Source organism: Larimichthys crocea, chromosome X (assembly GCF_000972845.2).
Source record: "Larimichthys crocea isolate SSNF chromosome X, L_crocea_2.0, whole genome shotgun sequence".
Classification (NCBI taxonomy): domain Eukaryota; kingdom Metazoa; phylum Chordata; class Actinopteri; family Sciaenidae; genus Larimichthys; species Larimichthys crocea.
Window position 1 is genome coordinate 3,240,386 of NC_040020.1, and position 23,911 is coordinate 3,264,296.

The 23,911-nt window shown below is 44.9% G+C and overlaps 1 protein-coding gene across 1 annotated transcript; it reads left to right on the forward strand.

Annotated features, from left to right (window-relative positions):
• Positions 1-28: 28 nt before the first annotated feature.
• On the forward strand, positions 29-23,025 carry mxd4 (MAX dimerization protein 4; the record flags this gene model as incomplete). The annotated part of the gene is made up of 5 exons (XM_027282510.1): positions 29-186; positions 3,211-3,240; positions 14,891-15,005; positions 16,594-16,756; positions 17,823-23,025. Coding segments are annotated over 5 exons (642 nt in total), but the record flags the coding sequence as incomplete, so codon positions are not given.
• Positions 23,026-23,911: the final 886 nt, after the last annotated feature.

A 23,911-nucleotide genomic window follows, 5' to 3' on the forward strand; every position in this document is an offset into this window, starting at 1 on the left:
GCTTTTTTTCAATGCAGACAGCACATGAACACCTTTTTATTATTATTATTATTATTATTTTATTCTTGTCTCTGTCCCTTCTGTAGATGCAGAGCACGGTTATGCGTCTGTTTTACCGTACAGTAGCGACTTTTCCCGAAAGAAAACGAAAGCCACGCCAATAACCAGAAAAGCTCAGAACAATAGGTAAATATAAATTTTTCTTTTCTTATTTATGTATTTGTTTGTTTGTCTGTGGGAGCTCATGCAAACACGTAAACACTGCCATCTTCTCTGCTTGCTTGCATTGCCTGGGCTTGGCTCTCTGTTTTGGTCTCTCCAATAAACACTGCCACGCGTACACTGTCAACTCTGCTGCTCCCACTCTCTCTCTCTCTCTCTCACACACACACACACACACACACACACACACACACCCTCCCCAATGCTCTGAACAACACACCCGACATGCAACATAACCTTTCGTTTCTGCACCCTGTCTGTCTGTCTGACACTGTCACCTGTGGCCAAAAAGCTTTTGTGTGTTTCTAGTTGTGTCTCTGTGTGTGTGTGTGTGTGTGTGTGTGTGTGTGTGTCATGTGTCATTCCAGACTTAATAAATAGAAGTTTCAGTTTCGGTTTTACCTGTTGGACAGCTGGTTAAACTTCATTTAAAGTCAGCTGGCATGTTATTATATGTTATTATAAAGACTGACATGAGGTGGCGTCTTTAAATCTCTTGTTTTGACTCCTCTTGTTTGTTTTCATATATAAGTTTAACTGATCATCTCTCAGTGTGACTGATCGAGGAGCAAACTAATCCCTTCAGCTCTGGACTTCAGGATGTCCATCACTATGCTGGCCTGCAAAGAGGGGTTTTAAATTGATTGGATCAAAGTGGGACACGCCCTCATCAGGAGTCCTTTTTTGCCCTCTTGACATCACATGATCCTAATTAAGGAGACTGTCACACACACACACACACACACACACACACACACACACACAAAGCTACATGCAAATTCATTTATTGTTTATGATTTCGTTTGAATTTCGTTTGAATGTGGGTGTTTTACTCGGGAAACTTTCCAGAAGCGTAAAAAGAGAAAAGGGAAGCACAAGCGAGTCTGATTTCCTCAGCCTGTGTTACGTCATGGCACGTACGTCGTGTAGTGTCACTAACGTTGAGAAATTGGATTTGTGGTATTTGTCACAAATAAGAGCGCAGCAGCCTCTTCCACATTCCTTTTCATTCAGCCTGACAGAGTAACTCTTTTTTAAAGAAGTTTGTTTGTGTGTGTGTGTGTGTGTGTGTGTGTGTGGCAGGTGGGTGCGGTGGCTAAAACACAAGACATCTACACACTTTTGACACACACCAGCTCCACTCCACTTCATGCACCAGACCTGCTTTTTCTAAAACCCCCAATTCCCTTTATACTCTCTTGCTGGGGAGAGGGGTTAGTGAGGTAAAAACATGTTTCATGTTTGAACTTAAACCGTATTTTTGAGTGGTTAGTTTTAGAAAAAAAAAAGCACAATGCGTCACTTTGTGGGTGTCGAATGTGCAAATTAAAACAGATAACATGTTTTTCTATGGTGCAACATTTTAAGGGCATGTGGAAAAAAAGAAATACAAAACAACAGAGTTGAGTCTATTTCTGCACACAGAAAGAAGAAAGCCTGGTGGAGTTTCCCCTTTTCTTTTTTCTTTTTTTACTCCTAGACTGGTGTTAAATCAGAATACCAGCGAGAGTTTTCCTTGCTTCACCTCCCCGTCACACGAGATGTGAAATTAAAAATATAAACAGCGCAGTTAAAGACGACAAACCGTGGTTTACTTCCCTCTTGAACAAAGGCCTCTGAGGGATGAGCTCTGACAGGTTTGGACTTCATTAAAAAAGGGTGATAAAAGGTTCATTTAATGGCCCTTGATCACCGGAGCCAAGTTTATGACAGCACAGACAGTCCTTTGCATGCCACACCATTCTTTTACATATCCTCTAAAGGTATGTGTGTGTGTGTGTGTTAACCTGCTCATTCTCTTCCTTTGAAATCTACCGTATGACTTCCCGGTCGTGCCCCGTGTGCTTTGACTGGGACATTTCCCCAATTTGTGCAGCAGGTTTTGAATAGCACAACTTCCTCCTCCATCTCGATGGAATAAAGCTCTTTGTTGGCTCTTTTTTTTTTTGGGATCAGGTTATTATTAGTGGCAGTGCAACATCCTGTGCTCCTTCTGGGATGATTTTGTGCAGACGCACATTATCCCAGTTGTAAGGTCATCTGTACCCTAAATCCCCCCCATCACCCTCTATTTTTAAAAATGTTTTTTGGTGCTGTGTCGCTTGTGCAGAAGCCTCGGCCTCCTCCTCGACACAGCTGTGGGAACCACTGCTTCGCGAGCACAAGGGCTCTCAAACAGCGGAAAATGTGAAAAGGCTTGTTGTCTGTCTGGCCTTTTGTTGTTGCTGTTTTTGTTTTTATTGCCGTGGTATCCATGGCGGCCTCATGAACAGAGGGCCTGTTTTCAGATGGACTGCGGTGCCCTCGCTGCTTCCCCCGCACATCAGGACAAGGGGGCTCTCCTCGGAAAAGCCCACACGCTGAGGAATTCTGCAGCGTCTAGGCCCGACGTCCAGACGTCTGAGTGTGTTTTTATCCCTGCGTCCACGCTGCTTTTTCAAGCCGGCGTGCAGCAACAACACCCGTGCAGTGTGCATGCTGTTTGTATGTGTGTGTGTGTGTGTGTGTGAGTGCATGCATGCAGGCAGAGAGGGAGGGAGGTGTTGTCACAGATACTGCTCTCTCTCTCTCTCTCTCTGTCAGGGTCATTTTTGCCCTCTGCTGCACATTTTCTGACAGATGTCACGCAGACGTGGAAAAAAGATTTTCTCGTCACGGATGCCTGTTTGTGCCCGTTCATTCCACTGCAAATCAGAATGAGATGAGACGCAGATGAGGAGACTCGTTTTGGAGGATTATAATATTCTACGTTAGGTTTTCCCGAAGGCAGAAAAAAGCAGAAGAAGAAATCGACCCAAATGTTTTCTCAGATCTGTTGTTCTCGCTTTCATCTGTCTTAACCAGGCCTCTCGCCTTGGGATTATTCATTTAAATCTCATCCTCTGACTCTCACGTCATGTGATTTGAAGCTTCTGTGTAAGTGTTTTGCATTATGCCAGCACCGCCCTGACACTCATCCTTGCTCCTTTTGTCCATTTGTCCTTTCAGATCGTCGCACAATGAGCTGGAGAAACACAGGTAAGATGACGTCATCCTGCTGCAATCACCTCACCTTTTTTGTTTTGTCTGATTTGCATTCATGTGTTTTGTCGCGGCACCTTTTTTGAGTTCCTAAAATACTGAGCGAGCGGACGGACGGACGGACGCTGGCTGCAGGTAACACGTGCGGTCAGGATCAGAGGTCATCTTCAAAGAGATTTGATCGATTAATTCCTCTCGTCTGAAAACGTATAATAAGCTGATTTCAAAGAGCGCCCTCACGTTGATTAGATCTGTCTCCATTTCACGGATGAAACTCGTTACCTTGTATGGGAAAGGGAATCCTGTCAGTAATGTGATAATCCTGCCTAGGCTGACGCTGTGAACGGAGGCAGGGTAAATCATACAAGCACACACACACACACACACACACACACACACCAATCCACAGACCCATGCACCTTCCTCCAAGCTTCTCCTCGTTTGGGGTACAGTGCTCAGCTCGTGGTGATGGGATATCCTCGCTCATTAAAGGCACATTTGCTCCGTTTTCATGACAGATTCAAAGAGTTTTCTCGTCAGGAGGCAAAACTCCTTCTTTGATGCAACAAAACCAAACTGCTTTAGAGAAAAAAGCCTTTAAAAAAAAACCCAAACTAAGCCAGCCACAGAGGATTTACCAAACAGCTGATGTAACTCTCCTCATGCGAGCAAAGGCTGGAGATGGGCGTGTTAGGCTGCATGTACGTGAGACCTGCTGTCAACCACGCTGAGGCACTAAGGGTTTGCCAGTCACGTGTCTGTAAGTGAGTAATGAATGTGTTGTAGCGCAGAGAGTGGGAGAGAGAGAGAGACAAGTACAGACATATTCCCTCTCCTGACCTGAGACAGAGAGAAGGCCCCGGCTGATTATTATTACACTGCAGGTGTTGAGACACAACAGTTACCTCATGTCCAAAAGACGGGCGTGGCGCTGGCTTGCTGACGTCCAGTCAAACTGACAAATGCAAGTGCCGGTAAAGAAGTGTTCCATAATCAGTTTACTCACTTCCCTTGTTGTCACTACACGGCCACAAGTTTCTAAAAAAAGGCGTTTCTTTTTTTTTCCCCCCAGCGTCATCAGAGTCACGACTGCCTGCCCGGCTGTTCGCTGATGATAAAGGCGCTGATGTAAACCTTTAAATCGAGGAAGTTATATCATTGAAAAACTTCCATGGCGTCATATTTCTCACCCTCTTTTATCTTCGAGGGTTTAGATGGAAAACTTTCTGTAATGACAGGCCCCGCAGTGCAGTGACGATGCATCATTGTGTCTCCTTGCAACATAATGCATCCTGATTTAATCCCTGTCTGGACCTGCGGCCTCAAATTACACGGTCATTACTCAATCATACAGGTGTTAAAGGTTGGAGCGGTGACTTCAGGTTTCATACATGCAATGGACGACAACAATTTTAAATCATGAAGAGCAGCAAGAATGCCAAATTTGTTGGTTTCAGGCGCTCAAGTCGAGCATTTTTGCAGTTGTGTGTGAGGTATGCTGAATATATTTCAGTTTTCAGATGTCGGTCGGACAAAACAAGACACTGAAGACGCCGCGTTGTTCTCTCAGATCGTGCGATGAGCCCCCCTTGAATGTTTTCTTACATTTTAGTCACCACCACCAACTGATTTGTTCCAGCCCTGCCGGTTTCACCCTTTCGAAGCGGAGCTCTCTCGGCGTCCTCAGTTGATCTCAGTCTGTCTGTCTGTCTGTCTGTCTGTCTGCTGTTGATTCATAATAAAAACCAAAAGTCAGCAGCTGTCCAGTTCAACCAGTTTATTCAACATCCTTCTTGTTAATCTTCACCTCGGCCTCGGTATCGTTTCTAAAAAAAAAAGTTCGACCTCCTTCACGCCCTCGAACGCCACTCCGGGGAGGTTGCTGCTGTTTGAATCCTGACTCACTGTCTTTGTTTGGTCATGTGTCGGTGTGTTTGGTTCACGCTGGTGCAGCACAGAGCCATCCTTGTGCTGTGGGTGTTCACGTGGTAGACAAGGTGACTGATGAATGTCTGGCGTACATGCCGGAAGGCTTGTACTTGTATTGTGGATAGTCGAAAAGTGAGGTTGTGTTCACATTTTGGAGGTCAGCGATTACTTTTCGATACTCCGCGTCCTGTGACAGCTTCCAAACGTGTTTTTCAGCCTCAATCTGTCCATTTCCTGTGGACACTTGGCTCTCTTTAGGCTGGGTGTCTCGCATGAAGCCGACTGCCACCTTGGCATTCGCTTCAGGAGGCACCCCTGCATATATTTGTGTCCCGTTATCAGAGTGAGAAGTCTGGGTGGGTGCCAGCAGCGTCCCCACAGGGTCACCTGCTCTGCTTATCTGCTGCAGCCAATGACAGCTCAGCATATAGAGCGTCTTGAAGGTGACTCTGCTTTTCTCTTTGTCATTGCGTTGGCACAGGACACAGCTGTAGAGCGTCAGCCTGACATGTCTATGCAGCCAAATGCTACTGTGTGTGTGTGTGTGTGTGTGTGTGTGTGTGTGTGTGTGTGCGGTCGGACTCAACTGGCATTGCTTCCTTCCCATTTCTGACTTCAACCGCTCTTGATCACGCCGATGACGACTTATCCACGCCACCGATTTCCTTTTCTAGAAATGCCAAGGCATTGCGAAACTACAGAGGTTTTGTTTTCCCACCTATCACCTGTTTACAGGAAATCTGAGTCCGGTCACATAAGGGCTGCTGGTATCTGGTATGTTTGCGCTGCTTCCCTCGATTGAAAAAAAAGGATTTACAACTCTATTTTTACCTCTGCACACACGCACAGACACACACCCCATCGTAGTCAGGTGCTCTTTGGTTTCACTTTTCTGTGATCAGTCGCAATGAATCCTAAAAGTTTTTTTTGCTGCGCTCTAAAGTAACTGTATTCTTTTTGCTAAATATATCAAGCTGCAGATAACGTGCAGCAACCGTGTGACACCCCGTGAACTGAACTTTAAATTTACATGCTCTTCATGGACGCAGGAGCAGCCACTCAGTTTGTCACGGTCTAATCTTCTCTCTAATTAAATTTACTCTCCCAGTGTCTTCTACTCCCAGCTGTGATGAATGACTTATTTGGCTTTGAGGAACTCTTTCCCCCTCCTCGACTGAAGCTCCTGTGTGTGTGTGTGTGTGTGTGTGTGTGTGTGTGTGTGTGTGTGTGTGTGTGTGTCTATAGGCTGGGCACTGAGCTTGAGTTTGAGTTATGTCGGGGTGTTAGTGGGAGGGAGCGAGCCGTCCACGGTCCTGTTACTTCACCTCCATGCCTCTCTCTATACTCTTTGCCTCCAGAGACCACATCTGTTTTTTCTGTTCTTTTTCTCTCCACCTCCTCCTCCTCCTCCTCCTCCTCCTCCTCCTTCTTCTCCTTATTCTGGCTCTCTCTCTCTTTTTTTTTTTTTCGCCTCCTAAAAGTGTCTGAGTCAGCAGAAACCTGAAGCAGTAGGGGAGGAGAAAGGCAGAGCTCCCTTCTCACAGAGGGCCTTTATCACTCTTTACTGGGCCCTCCTGCCAAAACTCATCTGTGCCCACTTCTCTTGCTTTTGAGGCATAAATCTTCTTTTGTGACAGTGAGTTTATGCGGAAGAAGGCTCTGCTTTTGATGGGGCCTGTTAATCCTGTTAATCTGCATTTTTAATGGATTATAAAACCCGCACAGGCCATTGTTAACTTAAGGTCAAATTAAGTTTCCAAAGGAGGTTAAATGTCGTGATTGCCTCTTACTTAAACAAACTTTGTCTTTATTCCTTTCAGTCCGGTCAGTGTGGCGTTCACATGCTCATGTGATTGCACATGGCTTTTGTACTTAGCTTCCTCAAATGTCACACTGTCAGTTACATTCCTCATGCGTGCGCGTGTGTGTGTGTGTGTGTGTGTGTGTGGTGACCTGGAGTTATTAGGTTTGCATGGGCAGCTAATAACCCAGAGAGGAATGAATGATGTTTTGTACCAGGGGGCTAATCTTTAAGGCACGTGTGGGCAAATGCGAATTAGTCTGGGACCTCTCTGTACATTTTTTTGATTTCTAACACGGACACTGAAGAAAATTCCTCAGCGTGGAATTTGATATTATTTTCTTGATCAAGTTTCCCGAGGAGATGTTGTTCAAATGGCCACACATGTCATATTATAAGACAGAGAAATACAGGAAATCCTCACTATCGGGCAGCTGAAAGTTGGCAGCATCAAGCAAAAATGACTTGAACAAGCAATTGCACATGAATACTTGAAAATCAGCCAATCAATTATACAACTACCATTAATCATTTCAGCTTTAAACATATGTATGTTGTGATATATATAAATAAATAAATAACCAGAGAAGAATATTTGTGTGTGGGTAATCTAATAAATATGTATATAGGTACTTAAAGCAACATTGCGTATAATATTTTTACAATTTAGCGCCCCCCAGCCAACACTGACTTTTTTCCCTGCGCCCTACACCTGCAAACTTCCTCTTCCTGGACACTAACACTGTGCTTTGAGCACACTGTCTAACACGGCTAACAAACTTTACTGTCCATCAGGAAACTCTGTAAATCACAGAGAGTTGAGGCGGAGCAGCCGAAGGACATCGTGGTGGCAGCGTGTGATCGTAAAATATTGCGTGCTTCTTGTGGGTACATGCGAAAAATAGGCGTACGACACAACATAACTGCCAAGGCGTAGTCATCCTATGGGGAAATACAGTCCGACTTATTTACGGGATTTCTTTGTTGGTGTAAATAGGATGACAAAATCTCTTGACACTGACACATGTCCATCCTCTCCTGATATACAGTATTTCGTCATATTGCCCAACCTTTACCACAGACTGGGTTGGTCCAAACCGCTGCATTTACTGAAGTCCGGTGGATGTAGCCTTAAGACAGTTTGACTGTGTGTGAGCAAAGACTTAAGAAAGCGGCTACAGCTGGAGGTCAGCAGCAGAGGTCACATGTGGAATTTCTCCACCCTGAGGTCACCGGGCACTGAGAGGCTCTCCGGCTCGCTCAGGTCAAACCCGGCCACAACAATCGTAGAGCTCTGCTGCACGTAGCTGTGTGTATTTGTGGAGAGCCTGTAGCTTTTTGTACATTTTGTACATTCACACAGATATTTGAGCATGTGAACATGACCGGCGTGGACCTAGATTTAGGTGAGAACGTCCCCTCGCTCCCTCTCAGGTGTCGCTGCTGCAGGGAACTGTGTCAGTAAACTTGGTTTCACTGCCACCGAGCAGCTGATGCTCATAAAAACAAGGTGCGTGCATGGCTCTGGGGTGGGGTTTTAAGGGCAAAGGAGTGATAATTAGAGAAAGAAGTGGGGAAAAATAAGAGGAGGGGAAGTGAGCGGAGTGCAGGCAGAGGAAGAGGAGGAACGCCGAGACATTCTTAGAGCGTTGCCGAAGGGAGGGACGGGAGGCAGCGTAGGACGTGGCTGCTTTTGTCTGTGTGTGTGTGTGTGTGTGTGTGTGTCGAGCAGGCAGCCTGAAATTCAGGTCAGCAGAGTATGCACACATACGCTGGAATGCAGAGTTAAGTAAGAGAGGCGGTTTGAGGGAGGGGGATTGTGGGTGGACGAGGGGGTCACAAAACCAGCAGCCCGGTTTGCAAACGGCTTCCACGTTCGGTGCTCGAGTCGAATCACGAATATTTGTTTGATCGTGCATCGATAGAGTGGATCAGAGCTTCAGATCTGTCTATCCTGCAGTTTGTAAAAAGAGACCGTCTCCTGTTCTGTGCTTTATCTCACATACCCCTTAGAGATTTATCTCACAGCCTTTTTTTTTAAAGGTGGGTCCAGACAAATTCAAATTGGACCCCACCCCACTGTTTCCCCACTAAACTTCAGAAGTAAACAGACAAACTATCATAGTAAACACAGAAGCTGGGATCGTCTCTCATGCCACTAGATTCCTGCGTGTTAATCATTGACAAGGATTCATTCTAAAGCCAGAGCTCTGTGTGTGTCAGGGGGAATGTGTTTATTGAGCTCGCTGAACTTGTCTCTGCTAGTCCGTCCAACATTTGCAGATGTACTCTCTGTTTTTTTTCTTTCTCTCTCTCTCTTTCTGTGCAATCAATGTCCAGGTCTGTCATTTGACATTGTGTTGAAATGATTCAGAGACGCACAGGGGAGACATTTGCCTTCACGTCCCACCTCCCCTCTCTGTCTCTTGTTTGCTCACACGCTCTCCTCTTTAAATTTGACATCTGTTTTTCTGTAAACACCGGCGTAAACTGAAACTGGCCGAGGAAAGGAAAAGAAAAACTGATTTTTTGTAACGATCCGCGTTCGAGCGAGCAGAGGGAGGGGAGTTGAAAAAAAAATCAAATGAATCTAATTACAAGGCATTCCCTCGCACGCCTCGGTTTGCTTTGTGGAAATACTACTACGACGAGCGAACAACAAACTGCCTAATTCTGTAGTTTCCTGTTTCTTTTTTTTTAATTAGCAGCAAAGCATGCAGGGCTCCATTCTTGAGCGTAACTCCCTCCCTCCCTGTCTGCTGCTGCTGCTGCTGCTGTTGTTGTGGTTGTTTTCTGCTTTTGCGTGTGAGAGAGAGAGAGAGAGAGCGGAGTCATGTGAGAACGAGCTCCATGTTCCTGCCGCCAGGAGAATGTGTTTATGTGTGTGTGTGTGTGTGTGTGTGTGGGTGGGGGGGGACACTTGTATTTGTCTGTCTCGCCTTTTGCAGTTGTCACTGCACACAGTGGAGGGTGGGTGTGGCGGCGTCCTGGATGACAGAAAACAAACACAGCTCAACCCAGACGAGTGACATTTCATATCTCTCTCGTGTCTCCCCACCACCACCACACCACCCTCCTTGCGCCTTTCCTGTGTGTCTTTTGGCATTTTTTTTTTATTTTTCTACCCTCTGATGGCACCACCAGATTCTCTGTTAAATGTAAACATGTTCAGGGCAGGGCGGGAGGATGACAGGGAGACTGATGAAGGGCTGCTGAAAGGCCCAGTGTGTGTGTATGTATATATATATATATATGTATATGTATATGTATGTGTGTGTGTGTGTGTGTTTGTCAGCCGGCTACCCTGGGTAGGGTCCCTCACCACCTTTAAGAATCCTCTCCATCTGCCTCGTACTCCACCGGGAACCTGCCAGCCAGATGTGGAGCCACTTCACCGGCAACCCCAAATTCCACCACCTCGACACGGTGATCCACACTCACGCGACGCAGAGCCCCCACCCCACACACACTTTCACTTCACATAACAGTGCCGGGCGGTAAACAAAGGCGCCAGATGCATGGAGGAGTTTTAGACACAAAAGTTGAGAAAAAAACGATACTGAAACTACAAAATAAGAGAATTCACTTATAAAACTATTAACTTTTAAGAAATAGGAAGAAATATGTGCATAATTCCAGTCTTATTTTGTAGTTTTTGGGATTGTTTCGATCGGTAATGGTCAGATTGTACTTTAAATATCAAATTTTCTGCCCTTTAGTACGCTTAATATCACTGGAAGGAAGTCTGACGAGCAGCCAGACGTTCGTACAGAACAACAGCAAATGTCTTAATTATTACCCAAACTGACTTCCTGGTTTAAATTTGGAAGTAAAACTTTAAAGTGAGCAACACCCTGAAATGTCGCCAATCGTCGTTTGTTCGCAGAGGAAGTCGCGCTGTCGCGTTTCCAGATCTCGGTGTGCAATGTTATTATTACTGATAAGAAATATGGCTCCAAAAAAAAAAACCCTATAAAAATAAGTTGTAATGAGGTGGAATCTGAGTGATTAGACGTTACCGTGCAGACCAGGCAGTGACTCCTTCATGCCGATGTCTTGTGGGTCCAAGTCAAAACAACACCGGAGGCCTGCTTTAGCATTTTCTTTTCTTTAAACCCGACGGGGGAACAAACTGAGTCAGCTCTGGCAGCGAGAGGAAACATTGCCATGGTGTTTCTGATGACCTTTGACCTTAGTTTAGCGGCTTTGGCTCCTCGCCAGACGAGCCGCTCGGTCCTGCGCGTACGGGGTTGAGGAATGCGCCGGGCTGCAGCGAGCTCATTAAACAGCGCAGTGAGTGAGGGGTGAGGGCCCGTTGTTTGCACTGGCTCGCCTTCTCAGACCCCGTGGCTCTTTGTGTGTGTGTGTGTGTATCGATACATGTGCAATCCCAGAAGCCTGTACCGTCACCGGGACGATGTTTGGTCAAAGTGTGAGTGAGCACATCTGTGAGAAAAAAAAAAACCTTGAAGCGTAAGTCAGCAGTTTGGAGAGCTCGTTCCAGTTTCAGCGGCGTGCTCGCAACTTTCTGAGCGAAGGTTCCCCTTTTCTTTTTTCTTTTTTTTCCACTTTCCTCTCGTCTGCTGCATTCGCTTTGTTTTGGCACTGATGGAGAAGGGAAGAAGGGAGGTGGGGGGAGGGAAGAGGGGAAGGGAGGCCGGAGATCAGACACAAATCATCCCGTGGTACTCTGCACGTGAGAGTCGGTCAGGTGGTCGTTTCCCCGCAGACGTGACTTCAGAGAGAAACAAATCGCAGACTTACTATTAAATCCTGAGCTGTGGAGATATTACAGGCTGCTTCTGTTTTTTGTTTTCAGCTCGATTGCTGACCCGGTTAAACAACAATAATGCACCTTTTTTAATATTTTTGGGAAGTTTATTTTGAAAACAAAACACTAAAGTTTCAGTCTTGCGTCCATGTATATTGAAAACACACAAACCAGGAATCTGCCTCATCTACAGAACCTGTTTGTGTACCTGTGTCTGATGGGATTCAGAACCCACAGGGTCCAAACTGTCCCCTCACAGCGTCTCACGTTCATTGTGGTGCCACACTCTGCACGGCTGTTTGAGGCAATCCGATAAACATTGCGTGACCGGGGCTCGACTTAGGAATAACAAACATAAGTGAGCGAGGGGAGGGGAAATAACAAGTGTGTGTCACGGGTCGGACATGTGCTGCTGTCAGGTTTAACCAGGTCCTGTCTCATTGATATGCATCACGAACATGAAGCTTTTTCTTTCACACCGAAGACGCGTGTGTGTGTGTGTGTTTGGTTTAATCCTTCCAGTTTTTGCTGAGCGTTTCACATTCGGAAACATGTGACACGAGTACAAAAACAACAGTCGCACAACAGTCTGACTGTTTGTCCTAATATAGGCGCAGTGACTTCCTCGAGTCCTGTTGTTTACATCAAGTTGCCAGGCAACCAGGGTGACTCCAGGAGACCCCCCCCACTAACCGGCTGCTGGTTAACACCATTTACTATAGGTCACATTTTATCCCATGACACGTTACATCCATAATATCCTTCAAAGTTCTTGAAGGGTTCTCCAAGTTTTGGCAAGTTGTCTGCTTTTGATTCGGGGTGCACTGCAAAGAAGTGGTATTCCTGCAGGCTTGAATACCAAAACAGTGCAGACATTCATTTTTTATTTTTTGTATGTGGCGAAAGCCCCGATGGTGAAAGTGCATCTGTGCACATTTCTATCCCCTTGCATGCCAGGTAAAATATGTGGCGAGCACACAGGTGGGGCCTGTGATGAATAAAAAAACGCCAGAGTTTTCTTTTTTTTTGAGGGGGGTGTGGGGGCAGCATAGTCAGGCGGAGTATTCGGGGGAACGCCTTGTTTTTGTTTTTCATTACAAGAGAGAGAGAGAGAGAGGAGGGGGGTGCAGGGTGCAAGATGGTGGCCCATTGGCTCAAGTTACCCTTTGGATGATGTGTATGGAGCGCTGCCTAGTGCAGCTGAGCACACTGCGCTCTCAAAGAAGCCTTTTTTCAAACCCGAGAGAAAGTCATCCACCAGCTCGGACCTCGCTCCCTTTCCAAAACAACACCCTCCACCTCCTCCACCTCCTCCCCAGTCTCTCTCTCTCTCTCTGCTGCAGACCCCCAGCTCCTTCCTGCCCTGCTTCCCCCCCTGGCCAGAGTCCAAGTGCTTCATGTGGCTTCGACTGGGGCAGGTTGAAAGGTGGGGCCCCCTCCGCCACCGCCCCTGTCTTCAGAAGACACTTGTTTTTCCAGTGGGATGAGGGTGTGTTGGTGTTGGCAGGGTGGAGCAGAGGGATGGAGGGGTGGAGGGGTGGAGCGGGGGGGATTCAGGCCCCTGGGAGAGGAGGAAATAAAAGAACGAGAGCAGTTTCACACGCCCTTTTTTTTTTTTTTTTTTTGGGAACGCCTGTGTGCACCTGTAGAGAGGTAGAGATGGTTTTAAAGGGCACTTTTGTTCATCCTTTTTTTTTGCATTTTTATAGATCTTACGATCATATCCCAGGAAATTAAAGATGCAAATAAATATTTGAACTTTTTATTTTATTATGTTTGCTCACTGAGACTCTCTTGTTGCCCACAGGCCGTCACTGGCTGCCCTCTAAATGAAACAGATGGGGGGCTAGTGAGAGGGTCTTACTTTATGTGAAAAACACAGGCGACGCCCTTCCTGAAAAAGAAACAGGGAAAAGACTGTGTGTGTGTGTGTGTGTGAGAGTGTGTGTGTGGTTGTAAAGAGTGTGTTTCTTGTGTTCTCCCGTGTGCAGCCAGCACCACAGACCTTCATTTCTCTGATTAGGTTTATTGTGGTCGCGGCGGCGGCCGGCAGGGAGACCTTGCATTGTCGGAGTTTGTTTACCGTTCAGACAGAGTCAGCCAAAGGAACGGGAGGAAAAAAAAAGGGGGAAGGCTAGCTCGGAACAAAGAAACGGTTCATAGACAAGCTTGACTAATGGACGATTGAAAGGCCTTTATGAACAAATCTGAATGCACCAAAGACAGACAGGGGAGGTAATCCGCTGATAAAAAAAAAAACGTTGTGAATAAAAGCGGCCCGTTGAAAATAATGTACGAAACCTCCCGAAAGTCAGTCAGTGTCCGCCCTGAGATTAACTCGGCCTTCTTGTCACTGTCACTGAATTAAAACGTCCAAAAGCTGCATCCATTGAGCTGTTTACTCACAGATCCGAGGTTGCTGGCCTTGAGGTCTTTGGCAGGGGATGCAGGGGTCGTGTCTTGAGTGACCTGAACGGATGAGAAACTTCTCATGGACGTCATTTTGGTCAGATTGTCTCTACTGCACTGTACAATCTGTAGATCATAGTGAGCAGCCGTGCACATACTGTATGTCTTTTTGTGAGTGTGAAACTTCAAATTCTGTCACACTGGCAGACAAAAACAGGAAACTGTCTACGCTAAGGCCCTCATTGGCTCTTTGAATGTGTGTCACATGTGGGTGGACAGTGAAAAAACAGCTCATGCTGATGATGAAACATGTCAGCGTTGAGGTTCTTACAGCTGCATGAAGTCTAGCTGTGTCTGCCGGACTGGAAGATGGTTAGATGGTTGCAGCCAGCTTTGATGCAGATTATTTATTATATGATAAAGCTTTGAACACATTTAACCAGCCAGACTCTGCACCGCCTCAACATGCACCGTCAAATCCCAAAGTCATGAGTGAAACACAACCTGCAGGCCGTCACGTCGGCCCCGATCGTGCCGCATTCGGTCGCCGCTCTCGCAGCTGTAGTCCAGCTAAAAAAAAGACAGCATAGGAGGATCTGTATTTGTTTCTGCACTTTCCGAGACGTGCCGACGAGCTCCCGTCGGTCTGTTTGTGTAGGTGCCTCCTTCTCACTCTTCTGCTGGTGGATGTCTGCTGCTGACTCACCCCCCTTTTGTGCTTGTGTGTGTGTTTGCAGACGTGCGAAACTACGGCTGTACTTGGAGCAGTTGAAGAAGCTGGTGCCTTTAGGTCCAGACAGCACGAGACACACCACACTGAGCTTGCTGAAAAGGGCCAAGATGCACATCAAGGTACTTTAAAAAAAAAAAAAAAACTACAAAACCCACAGGCCTTTGAACAAATCAGGCATGTCTGATTGTTTCTTTTTTGGATCTCTCTTTGATAAATTAGCTTTTTTTCAGAGCTGTAATTTTGAAGTTGTTTGACACATGAGTGAAAATGGGAAACATTTGCTGGCTCCACCTCGTCAAATTATCTTTATGTCTTTGGTTTCTGGACCAGCAATTTGAAGATGTTACTTAGGACTCTAGTCATTTTTTTTTCTCTCTCTCTCTCTGAGACATTTAAGACCAAAAAAAAAAAAAAAAAAATTGAAAAAGACTTCTTTCTTCTTGAGCTTCATGAGCACAAAACGTCACGCTCTACTTCTCCTCTTTCTTTCAGCTGTTTGATTTTCTCTCTTGACTTCCTTAAGTGTTATATTGTTTTCTAATCTTTCAATCAGAGCAGTTCAGGGCCTGCCAGAAAAAAAAAAAATTGCTCCCAGGGACTGAAAAAAAAGGAATATACAGAACATTTCTGTGGCCCGATCTTTTAGATATGTGAAACGACATAATTGGATGTTAGGTTTGTTTAACTCCTCCTTCCATGGTTCATTAACCGTTGAAGCTCGCTCACACAGACATGTGTGTGCTTTAAAAAAAAAAAACAGCGACAGAGAAGAGCTTAAATAAACGTGAGACATTGTTTGCATTAGATTATTTGATTCTCATAAGTTTCCATGCAGAGGATGACCTGTGAATGTAAGTACAGTTTAGGACACGCTGTACTGATCGTGCTGTTTACAAGCAGCAACAGTGTGGTTGGTGGAAAATCCAGACGTAGCGAGTTTTTAACCCTTCATTTCCTGTTTATCATGCATGTCCCCTCTGCTCAGACGGATTCCGCTAATTCTCGTCAGGGTGTTGTGTCTTTCTCGTATCACACGAGGGCCCGCGACGTCCCGCTTTGATTCACCACCGAGAACTTTCATATGCAAAAAAATCTCAATCTCAAGTTGAGTCAAGCCTCTAACAAGACTTTGTGTTTATTTTTTACTTTCTAACCTACAGACCTCGCACAACCCGGCCCACTTCCTTATTACATGTCGGAATTTTCTTGTTGCTAAAGACTCTCTTTTTGTATCTTTGGCAGAGGTTTGAGATTGGCACGAGATGACAGAAAACAAAAAAATGGGTTTCGCAAGCCGTCACATTTACGTGTGATAACATCAGGAGCAGCATCTCTATGATGTGGAAGGAGTCCAAATTCTGCCAGAGATGCATCATAGCCAACATCAAAGATAAATATAAAAATAATATAGTAATCACAAGTGGAAGAAACTTGATCTGAAAAGTTTTTTAAACCTTGATTGTGCGTGAAACATGTTTTACTTTTTCATACATAGTGTGTCAAATGCTGGAAATGTTTGTTTTTTCATTTAAATGTGGTATTATTACCCCAGAGTGGAAAGATTTTGTTTTTTTTAAGTAGAACAGACTAAAAAGAAATTTCCCACAGTGATTTTTTACCTTATTTCAATGGTACTGCATTCAAAAATAGTATATCCAGCGAACATCATCGATTTTTATATTTTTTTGCACGTGTGTGTCTCTGCAGAAGCTGGAGGAGCAGGACAGGAAGGCTTTAAACGTGAAGGAGCAGCTGCAGAGAGAGCACCGCTACCTCAAACGCCGCCTTGAGCAGCTTTCTGTGTCCGGATCCGTTGAACGCATCCGCACTGACAGCATGGGCTCCACCATCTCCACCGACTCAGAGCAAGGTAACCCAGTGTTACATAACTTTTTAAAAATGTAATCATGACATGTAAATCGGATGTAGATCATCTCCACTCCACCAATAACAAAGGTACAGGCTCAGATGGAGGTTGACCTGTATACCCTGGAGCTATATCCCCATGTCGGAGGTGTTTCCATTCTTCTTGTTGTCCACTGATAAACTCAAGGCCTATGTGTACTAAGTGAAAGACCAAGACATGATTAGCTCTGGGCCTTGTTTGTAAGGCGATGCCCCGCGGTCAAAGGTTAACATCTCCGATTGCAGATGGAGGAATGATCCTCTCTGCTCTTTAGCTACCGATGGTGGGAGACTTCACGCCATGGATGTCGAAATGACAGCACGGATCTGTCGTCCCGAGCCCGAGACTTAAGGTCTTAGTAGACTTCATTAGAAGTGTTTGTCGGATAGTCGGAGTTTGATCATTTCAGTAACCGATCTTCTGCAGCGTCTCGCCACGTGACAAACGTTTGCAGGCTTTAAATTCGCTCGTAAGCTCTATTTTTTATTTGTCACACTTTGAACGTCTCCTGCAAAATTGTGCACCATCATCCACATATATTCAAACCGACTTATCGCGTCTCACCCCTCTCCACGTTTGTCAGGTTTTTTCACCCAGCTTTCGAGTGCGACGGTTCAGAGCAACACTTTTGCCTTTTGATGTGGTCGGACGACGCGTCCGTATGATCTAGTTCTTTTTCAGCATAACACGAGTTTATGGGGTGCGATGTGCAGCTTACCCGTGTCACAGAGCCTCCCTGTGAATGCTTAGCTTGGACTGTTACTGTATCTTTACTAATCCTGGATGAGGTAAACACACATGCAAGTTGTTTATCAATGGATGGGGATTAACTGTGGGAGCACAAAGATCTGCCTGTTTGCCCAGAGTTAATGGTTGCCTAAATCCGGGTTTAATCCACAGGCGCAGCAGGCTCCCTAATAAATATGCCCACAGTTAGGTGGAAATAAACATCCCCCCCCTAACTTGTTCTGTTTGTTTTTTTTGAGCAGCACCTGAAAATAACCTGCTGTATTTTCTTTTTCGCGTGCAGAGGTGGACATCGAGGGCATGGAGTTCACCCCTGTCGAGGCAGACAGCGTGGACAGTATCAGCGATGGCGAGGAGGAGGAGGAGGAGGAGGAGGACCACTACAGCCTCCAGAGCAGCTCCAGTGACACCAGCTACACAGCCACACATTCCCACAGACTGCAGCCGCACCACTGTTAAAGACACCGAGCGGCCATCCATCGCCCAGCCAGCTTCCCCCCCATGACCATTTGCAATCGCCAACGCCGCCCACTACCTACATCAGACCAGTCCGCGACGGCGGTACAACCCCACCCACCCCCTGAATTCGTTCCTCCTTTCCTGGCCCCGGCTCTCCAGGAAGCACATGGGGCTTAAATGCCACTCGAAAGCCTTCCTGACCCCACCTGACCACTGACCCTACCTCACCCTACTGTATCCTGCCTGAACCTCCCCCTCCTGACACGCCCTGCCCTCCCGCTGCCCTCACAAACCCCCCCCCACCCGACCTTAGTGTCGCCGCAGGCTCAGAGAAAGCAGAGCAGAATTTGTGGTTTTTAATGGGGACTTCTGTGGTGTGGTGGACAGCTTTGACTTGTTAATCAGGATTTTAAGCATGTGCGTGTGTGTGTGTGTGTGCGTGTGTGTGTGCATGAGAGAGGTCAAAAACAAAATATACGCTTCGTGTCATCTCTATGAGGCAATAATACACAGACGAGGCTTTGCACTAAGTTTGTGATGTAAAGGGGAAAGCACCTCCGCTTGTTCTGCAACAAACAGTTATTTACATCATACAGTATCTTTCCTTTACGCAATCGGATTTACAGGAGCAGCTGTTGCAGACGTTTGACCAGAAACGCTCTGACATTTGGGGAAATATATTTATTGGCCTTCGTGGCCAGAGTTAGCTGAGAAGTTTGATAATCGCTGACGATGCCAGTTAGCCTAGGGTTAAGAATAAAAACTGGAAACGGGGTTGAAACAGCTGGCTGGTTTTGGCTGCGTCTGCACCAGGATGTAAAAAAAAAAGCTCACTAATTAACGTGTTATATCTCTTGTTTGATCTGGAGTCGCCGCTGGGCACATGAATCCTCGTTAAGCGGTAACTTTATATAGATTTCTAATGGATTAAACAAACGAGATATCACTTAATTGGTGACTCGGTAACTTTTTGGACGGAGCCAGCCGAGCTGTTGTTAAAAGACACAAAGAGTGGTGTCAAACTTCTCGTCTAACTTCCCCAAAACGCAACATTTTTTAATTTTCCCCACTTTTCTCAAGGTGCAAGCAGTGCTTCTGCAACCTCGCCTGAAAATAAGACTTGTCCGGTAGCTACCTCTTGCACGTCTTCACGACCAAAAAACGTGGCCAAATTATTATTTTTTTTTGGGCCCTTGAAGACAAACTGATAAAGTCACAGAGCTGTAGTAGAGAAGAAAGAATGTATATAGATGTACAGTTACTGTCCCCAAACCCCTCGCGTCTCCCTCTGGTTGGGTTGCCTAACCACTACTCCACACTACTGACCACTACACTATACCACCCTATGGTGTGGATGGACTACTAGGTCAAATGAATAAATGAAAAAAGAAAGAAAGAAAGAAAGAAGGAGTTGCCTCAGAACTAAAAACTCTATTCCTTAAAGAAGATTAAAATCTTGTGTGTTTCCTCAGTAGCGAATTGATGTAGCAATAAATACGAGAGGCGTGCGCTTCCTCTGAGTGTTTAGATGATTCTTACGGACCATGACGTGTCACAGGAGACTTTTTTTTTTAAACCTTTTTTACCCTTTAGAGCGGACCGAGCAGAAAAAAGGAGTCAGATCTCCTTTTTTCTTTACTAATGGATCCATCTCTTACCCCGAGAATTCGCGTCTCTCTACAGCTTTGTTACTTTTTCAAGCGGTGTTCACGTGTGAATGGATGGTGTTTGTCTTTGTCTTGATTAACAAGTCGACGCTGTAAATGTGGAGAAAAAAAACGTTAAAATTATAAGAAAAGAAAAAAAAAAGAAGAAGAGCCAGCTCTAATGATTTGTTATGCCTAGAGGCGCTCATTTTTTTTTAGCTGATTTAACAAACTAATCACATTCAGTCGAGCTTTTAATTTGTAGACTAATCACCTTATTTCCTGTCTCTGCTATCTGTTGCTTATTCCTGGAGCTGGAGACCCAGCGTAGATGAAATTTCTTTCTCTGTAAGTTATGCACAATAGTCACTCATTGACGGAGGAGGCGGCTTCAGTCGCTCTCTGACCATTTTTTAATAATCATTTTAAGGTAGGCCTCAGTCTCTGGCAGTCTTTAGAGCTTGGCGTCCCAACACTTTTAAGAAAATTTAAGGGCCAGTCCACCATGGCAGGTCTGACCCAAAAAAAAACAAAAAAACAAAAAACTACAAAACTACTCAAAAAACTTGCATACAAAAGAAGCTACGTGTCACTCAAAGTGACGTTAGCCAGTGTAGTCTATATTTCTTGTATTAAATTTTGTATTATATTTTCCTAAATGTTCTCTTGTAATGAAAAGACAAAAAAGAGCGAGTATATCTATCTATCTATAAATATATATATATATATGACAGACAGACAGACATGAGGCCAGGCTTGTTGAAGGGAGAGTGGGGGCAGGGGAGCTGATACACTGGCCCCTCTCCCTTGGGTGACTCTCCTGCTGTCATTCTGTGCCTTGGTGAGCCTTCAACCTCCCTCATCCTTCCTCCTCCTCCTCCTCTTCGTCCTCCCACCTCCATCCCTACTCAGGTCACACTTGTCGCCCCCCTTCCTCTCAATCCCATCCTCCCTCTCTCTTGTCGTCCTCCGGCGGGGGGCTGAAAGATTTTTTTATTTTTTATTTTTAACCACGCCAAAACACTTCCACGAGCAAAGGGGGGGCCACTTGAAGAGAATAAAAACCTCACCTTGAATTAAAAAAAAAAAAAAAAAGCCCCTTTGGTCTCTACTGAGAAGCCGCCGCTGTTGCTGTCGTTGTCGTCGTTGTTACACCCTGTCCAGGCACTCCCCACCCTCTTGATGCCCCCGGTTCGTCTGCCAGTGCCGCCGCCGCCACCGCCGCCGCCTCTGTCACAGAACGATTGAGAAAGAAAACTAAACAAACCCACACACTGGTAAACTCCCATGGCAGCTTCCAGTCAACCCCGATATATGATCACCAACGGAGGGTTCGAAACTTCTGGGCTTGAAGCGTGTTTTTTTGTTTTGTTTTTTTTTGTCATTTTATTGTATGTTGACTATGTGTTTGTTCAATGGGAGTCACTGGGAGAGGAGCGAGCGATAAAAAAAAAAAAAAAAAAAAAAAAAAAAAAGAATAATCCAATCAATGGCAGCTTATGGTGTTATCCTCCGCTCTCCCGGTGGTCCGTCCCAGAAAAATAGTGTTACCCGTTGATCAGGGGACCTCTTTGAGACACAGCAATATTACCATCTTGTGCTTTCTGAGGGAGGGTGGGCGGGCAGGGTTTTTAAAGAAAAAAAAAAAAAAAAGACAAGCAAGTGGTTTTGCTTTTGACTCTGTGGTGCATTTTTTTTTTTTTGGTGACCAACTCTATATTTTGTTTTGATGAATTTTACCTCCTATCTGCACTCTCTCCATACACTGCAGGAGGGCAAAACAAAAATGAACTAGAGATTGAAAGAAAAGCTGTTTCTTGTTTTTTTTTTTGAGAGTTTACAATTCATGTCAAAGGATTTGTACATGATTGTTTGTAGCAAAAAAAACAACAACAACAACAACAAAAATGTCCCTTTTTTTTTCCAAGTTTGTTGGTCAAATGAACAACTCAGTAAACCATGTTGATGGCATAAAGTTATTTCTCTTGCACAGAACCTCCCAGTTAGTAGAGACGCGACAGAGTGAATGAGGGCATGAGTTTTGAGGGCCAGATATGAGATTATTAATTTTTTCACTGGCGTCATTGAAAAATGAACATAACACACACACACACAACACACACTCAGTCAGAGCGAGCGAGCGAGTTTGTGAGCAGTGGACGTGGACGTGGTAACATTTTGTTTGAACGCTGGACGGATAGTGTTGGAAATTCTTTTAATGATGTGCCTTGGAAAAAATTATTATTTTCAAACGATTGTACCGATTCATTAAGAGTCGCTCTTATTTTTTTATTTTTATTTGAAATAACCCACATTTGGGAGGCGACCGAAGATGTTACCGCCTCCTTCTTCACTGCAAAGGTTAACATTTATGTCAAGTGGGGGGGGGGGCTCTTCGTTCAGATCAAAGCATAATTTAAGAGTCATCAGAGAGATGGAGGGAGGGTGGAGGTTAGGGAGGGCTTCGGTTTTTATAAATTGTCGACTTCAGAGCGAGTACAGACGTGGTTTGATATTTGCTTTCATGTCGCCGTTGCACAGAGATTTACTTCAAGTGTGTTGGGTTTTCTAAGGGCATAAAAGCACAGCCGAGAGAGAGAGAGAGGAGAAGGGTGGGTGGCGGGTGGATGAAATCGGGGAGGAAGAGGGGGTGAAAGCACAGGCCGAGGATCGAGGGTCAAGGGCCGAGAAGTCTGTGCACACACGGTGGTGAAATCAGAAAAACAGAAGACACCATCCGATGTCTCAGCCTGCTGAGTGACGGTGCTCATTAAAAAATCGACACTTCCATGAAATATTATTCCTGCCAAGTAAATAGTCACTTTTTAAAACCTTCCATGATGAATGAGTAGTTCCTTTATGTAATTCCAGATAGCTTTAACTATTTTAGGTCAGCTTTTTTTTTTTTCCTGCTTTCCCCAGCCCTTTTATGTCTTTTCTCCTTTTAGTTTGCATCTTTATGCGTCGACGCTCTTAACAGCCGTGGCGTTCTCAAAGATGGCGGGGGCCCGGGGAGGAGGTCACACACACACACCAGCATTATGGTTCATCTTTTTGTACTCGCTTTAGAGGAAGGCGAGCAGGCTGGGATTTATTTGAAAAAATAAAATAAAATAAAGGAGGATAGAGAGGGGTGGGGGGTGGACTTTGTTGTTGCTGACATGCTGTGCAGAGTAGGGAGAGTTCTGTGCCAGAGACCTGTGAATATGTTCCTTTTTAGCGGACGTGTAGTATGCATTCAGAAGATGTTATATAAGTTCCTTTTTTTTTTGTGTGTGTGAGTGCGTGTACACGAGTACCTGGTGCTGGCTACGTTTGAGCAAACACTTGAAGGTATTGTGTATTCTCTCATTGTAATATAATTAAAAAAAAATGTTTTATACATAAAGTTGCCGCAGCCCTCGTTATTGCCTGTTAAATTATTTATGATACGCTGTATGGATTTACACGCTGCTTATCGTGGTGGTGGTGGTGGTGGTGGGAGGGAGACACGTGGCGCCGTGACAACCTTTCAACTGAACACGGCAGCGGGAATATGTAGATGAAGATGTTGAGATGTTGTTATGGGGCTTCCTGTTTGGTTTGTGCAGCTGTGAAACTGATCTGCAGTCTGGAATATTAATGTTGGGTGTTTTTTTTGTTTTTTTAAAGGTTAGAGTTTATCTACGGTCACTGTTACAGCAGAGAAATACAAACAAAGAGCCAAAATTACATCAGGAATTTTTATTATTTATTATAATTAAACTTAATAATAACTCAATCTGACAATGAGAAAACATAAAGACAATAAACATCATGTTCAACTCTTTACTTAAAAGTCCAACAAACATCTCAGAATGTTTAAAATAAATCTAAACAATCCTCCACGTGACAAAGCTCAATAATTCTTCAAAATACATGATATCTTTATACATCATAATTCAAGTCTAGCAGCAAAAAAACAAACAAACAAATCCACTAAACATGGAATGCGATCGATGAAACGTTTACAACGATATCAAACAGGCCGACTGAAACGATCTCTGTGACAGTCGTGCTGTTAAAAGGCCGATCACGTTTACAGCGCAGAGATGTGAAAGCTGTACTCAAATCTGACTGTTTTGATATAAGTCACTTTGGTATCTTCAGTACACGCCGCACTGGCAGTGACTAACCATCATGCAATAAGATCTACGGTTTAAATATCGCCTGCGTGCACGGAGAATTAATTATATTCTAAGTCTTGAATAAGTCTACACAGTCACAGTATTATGATTTGGTCTAATAA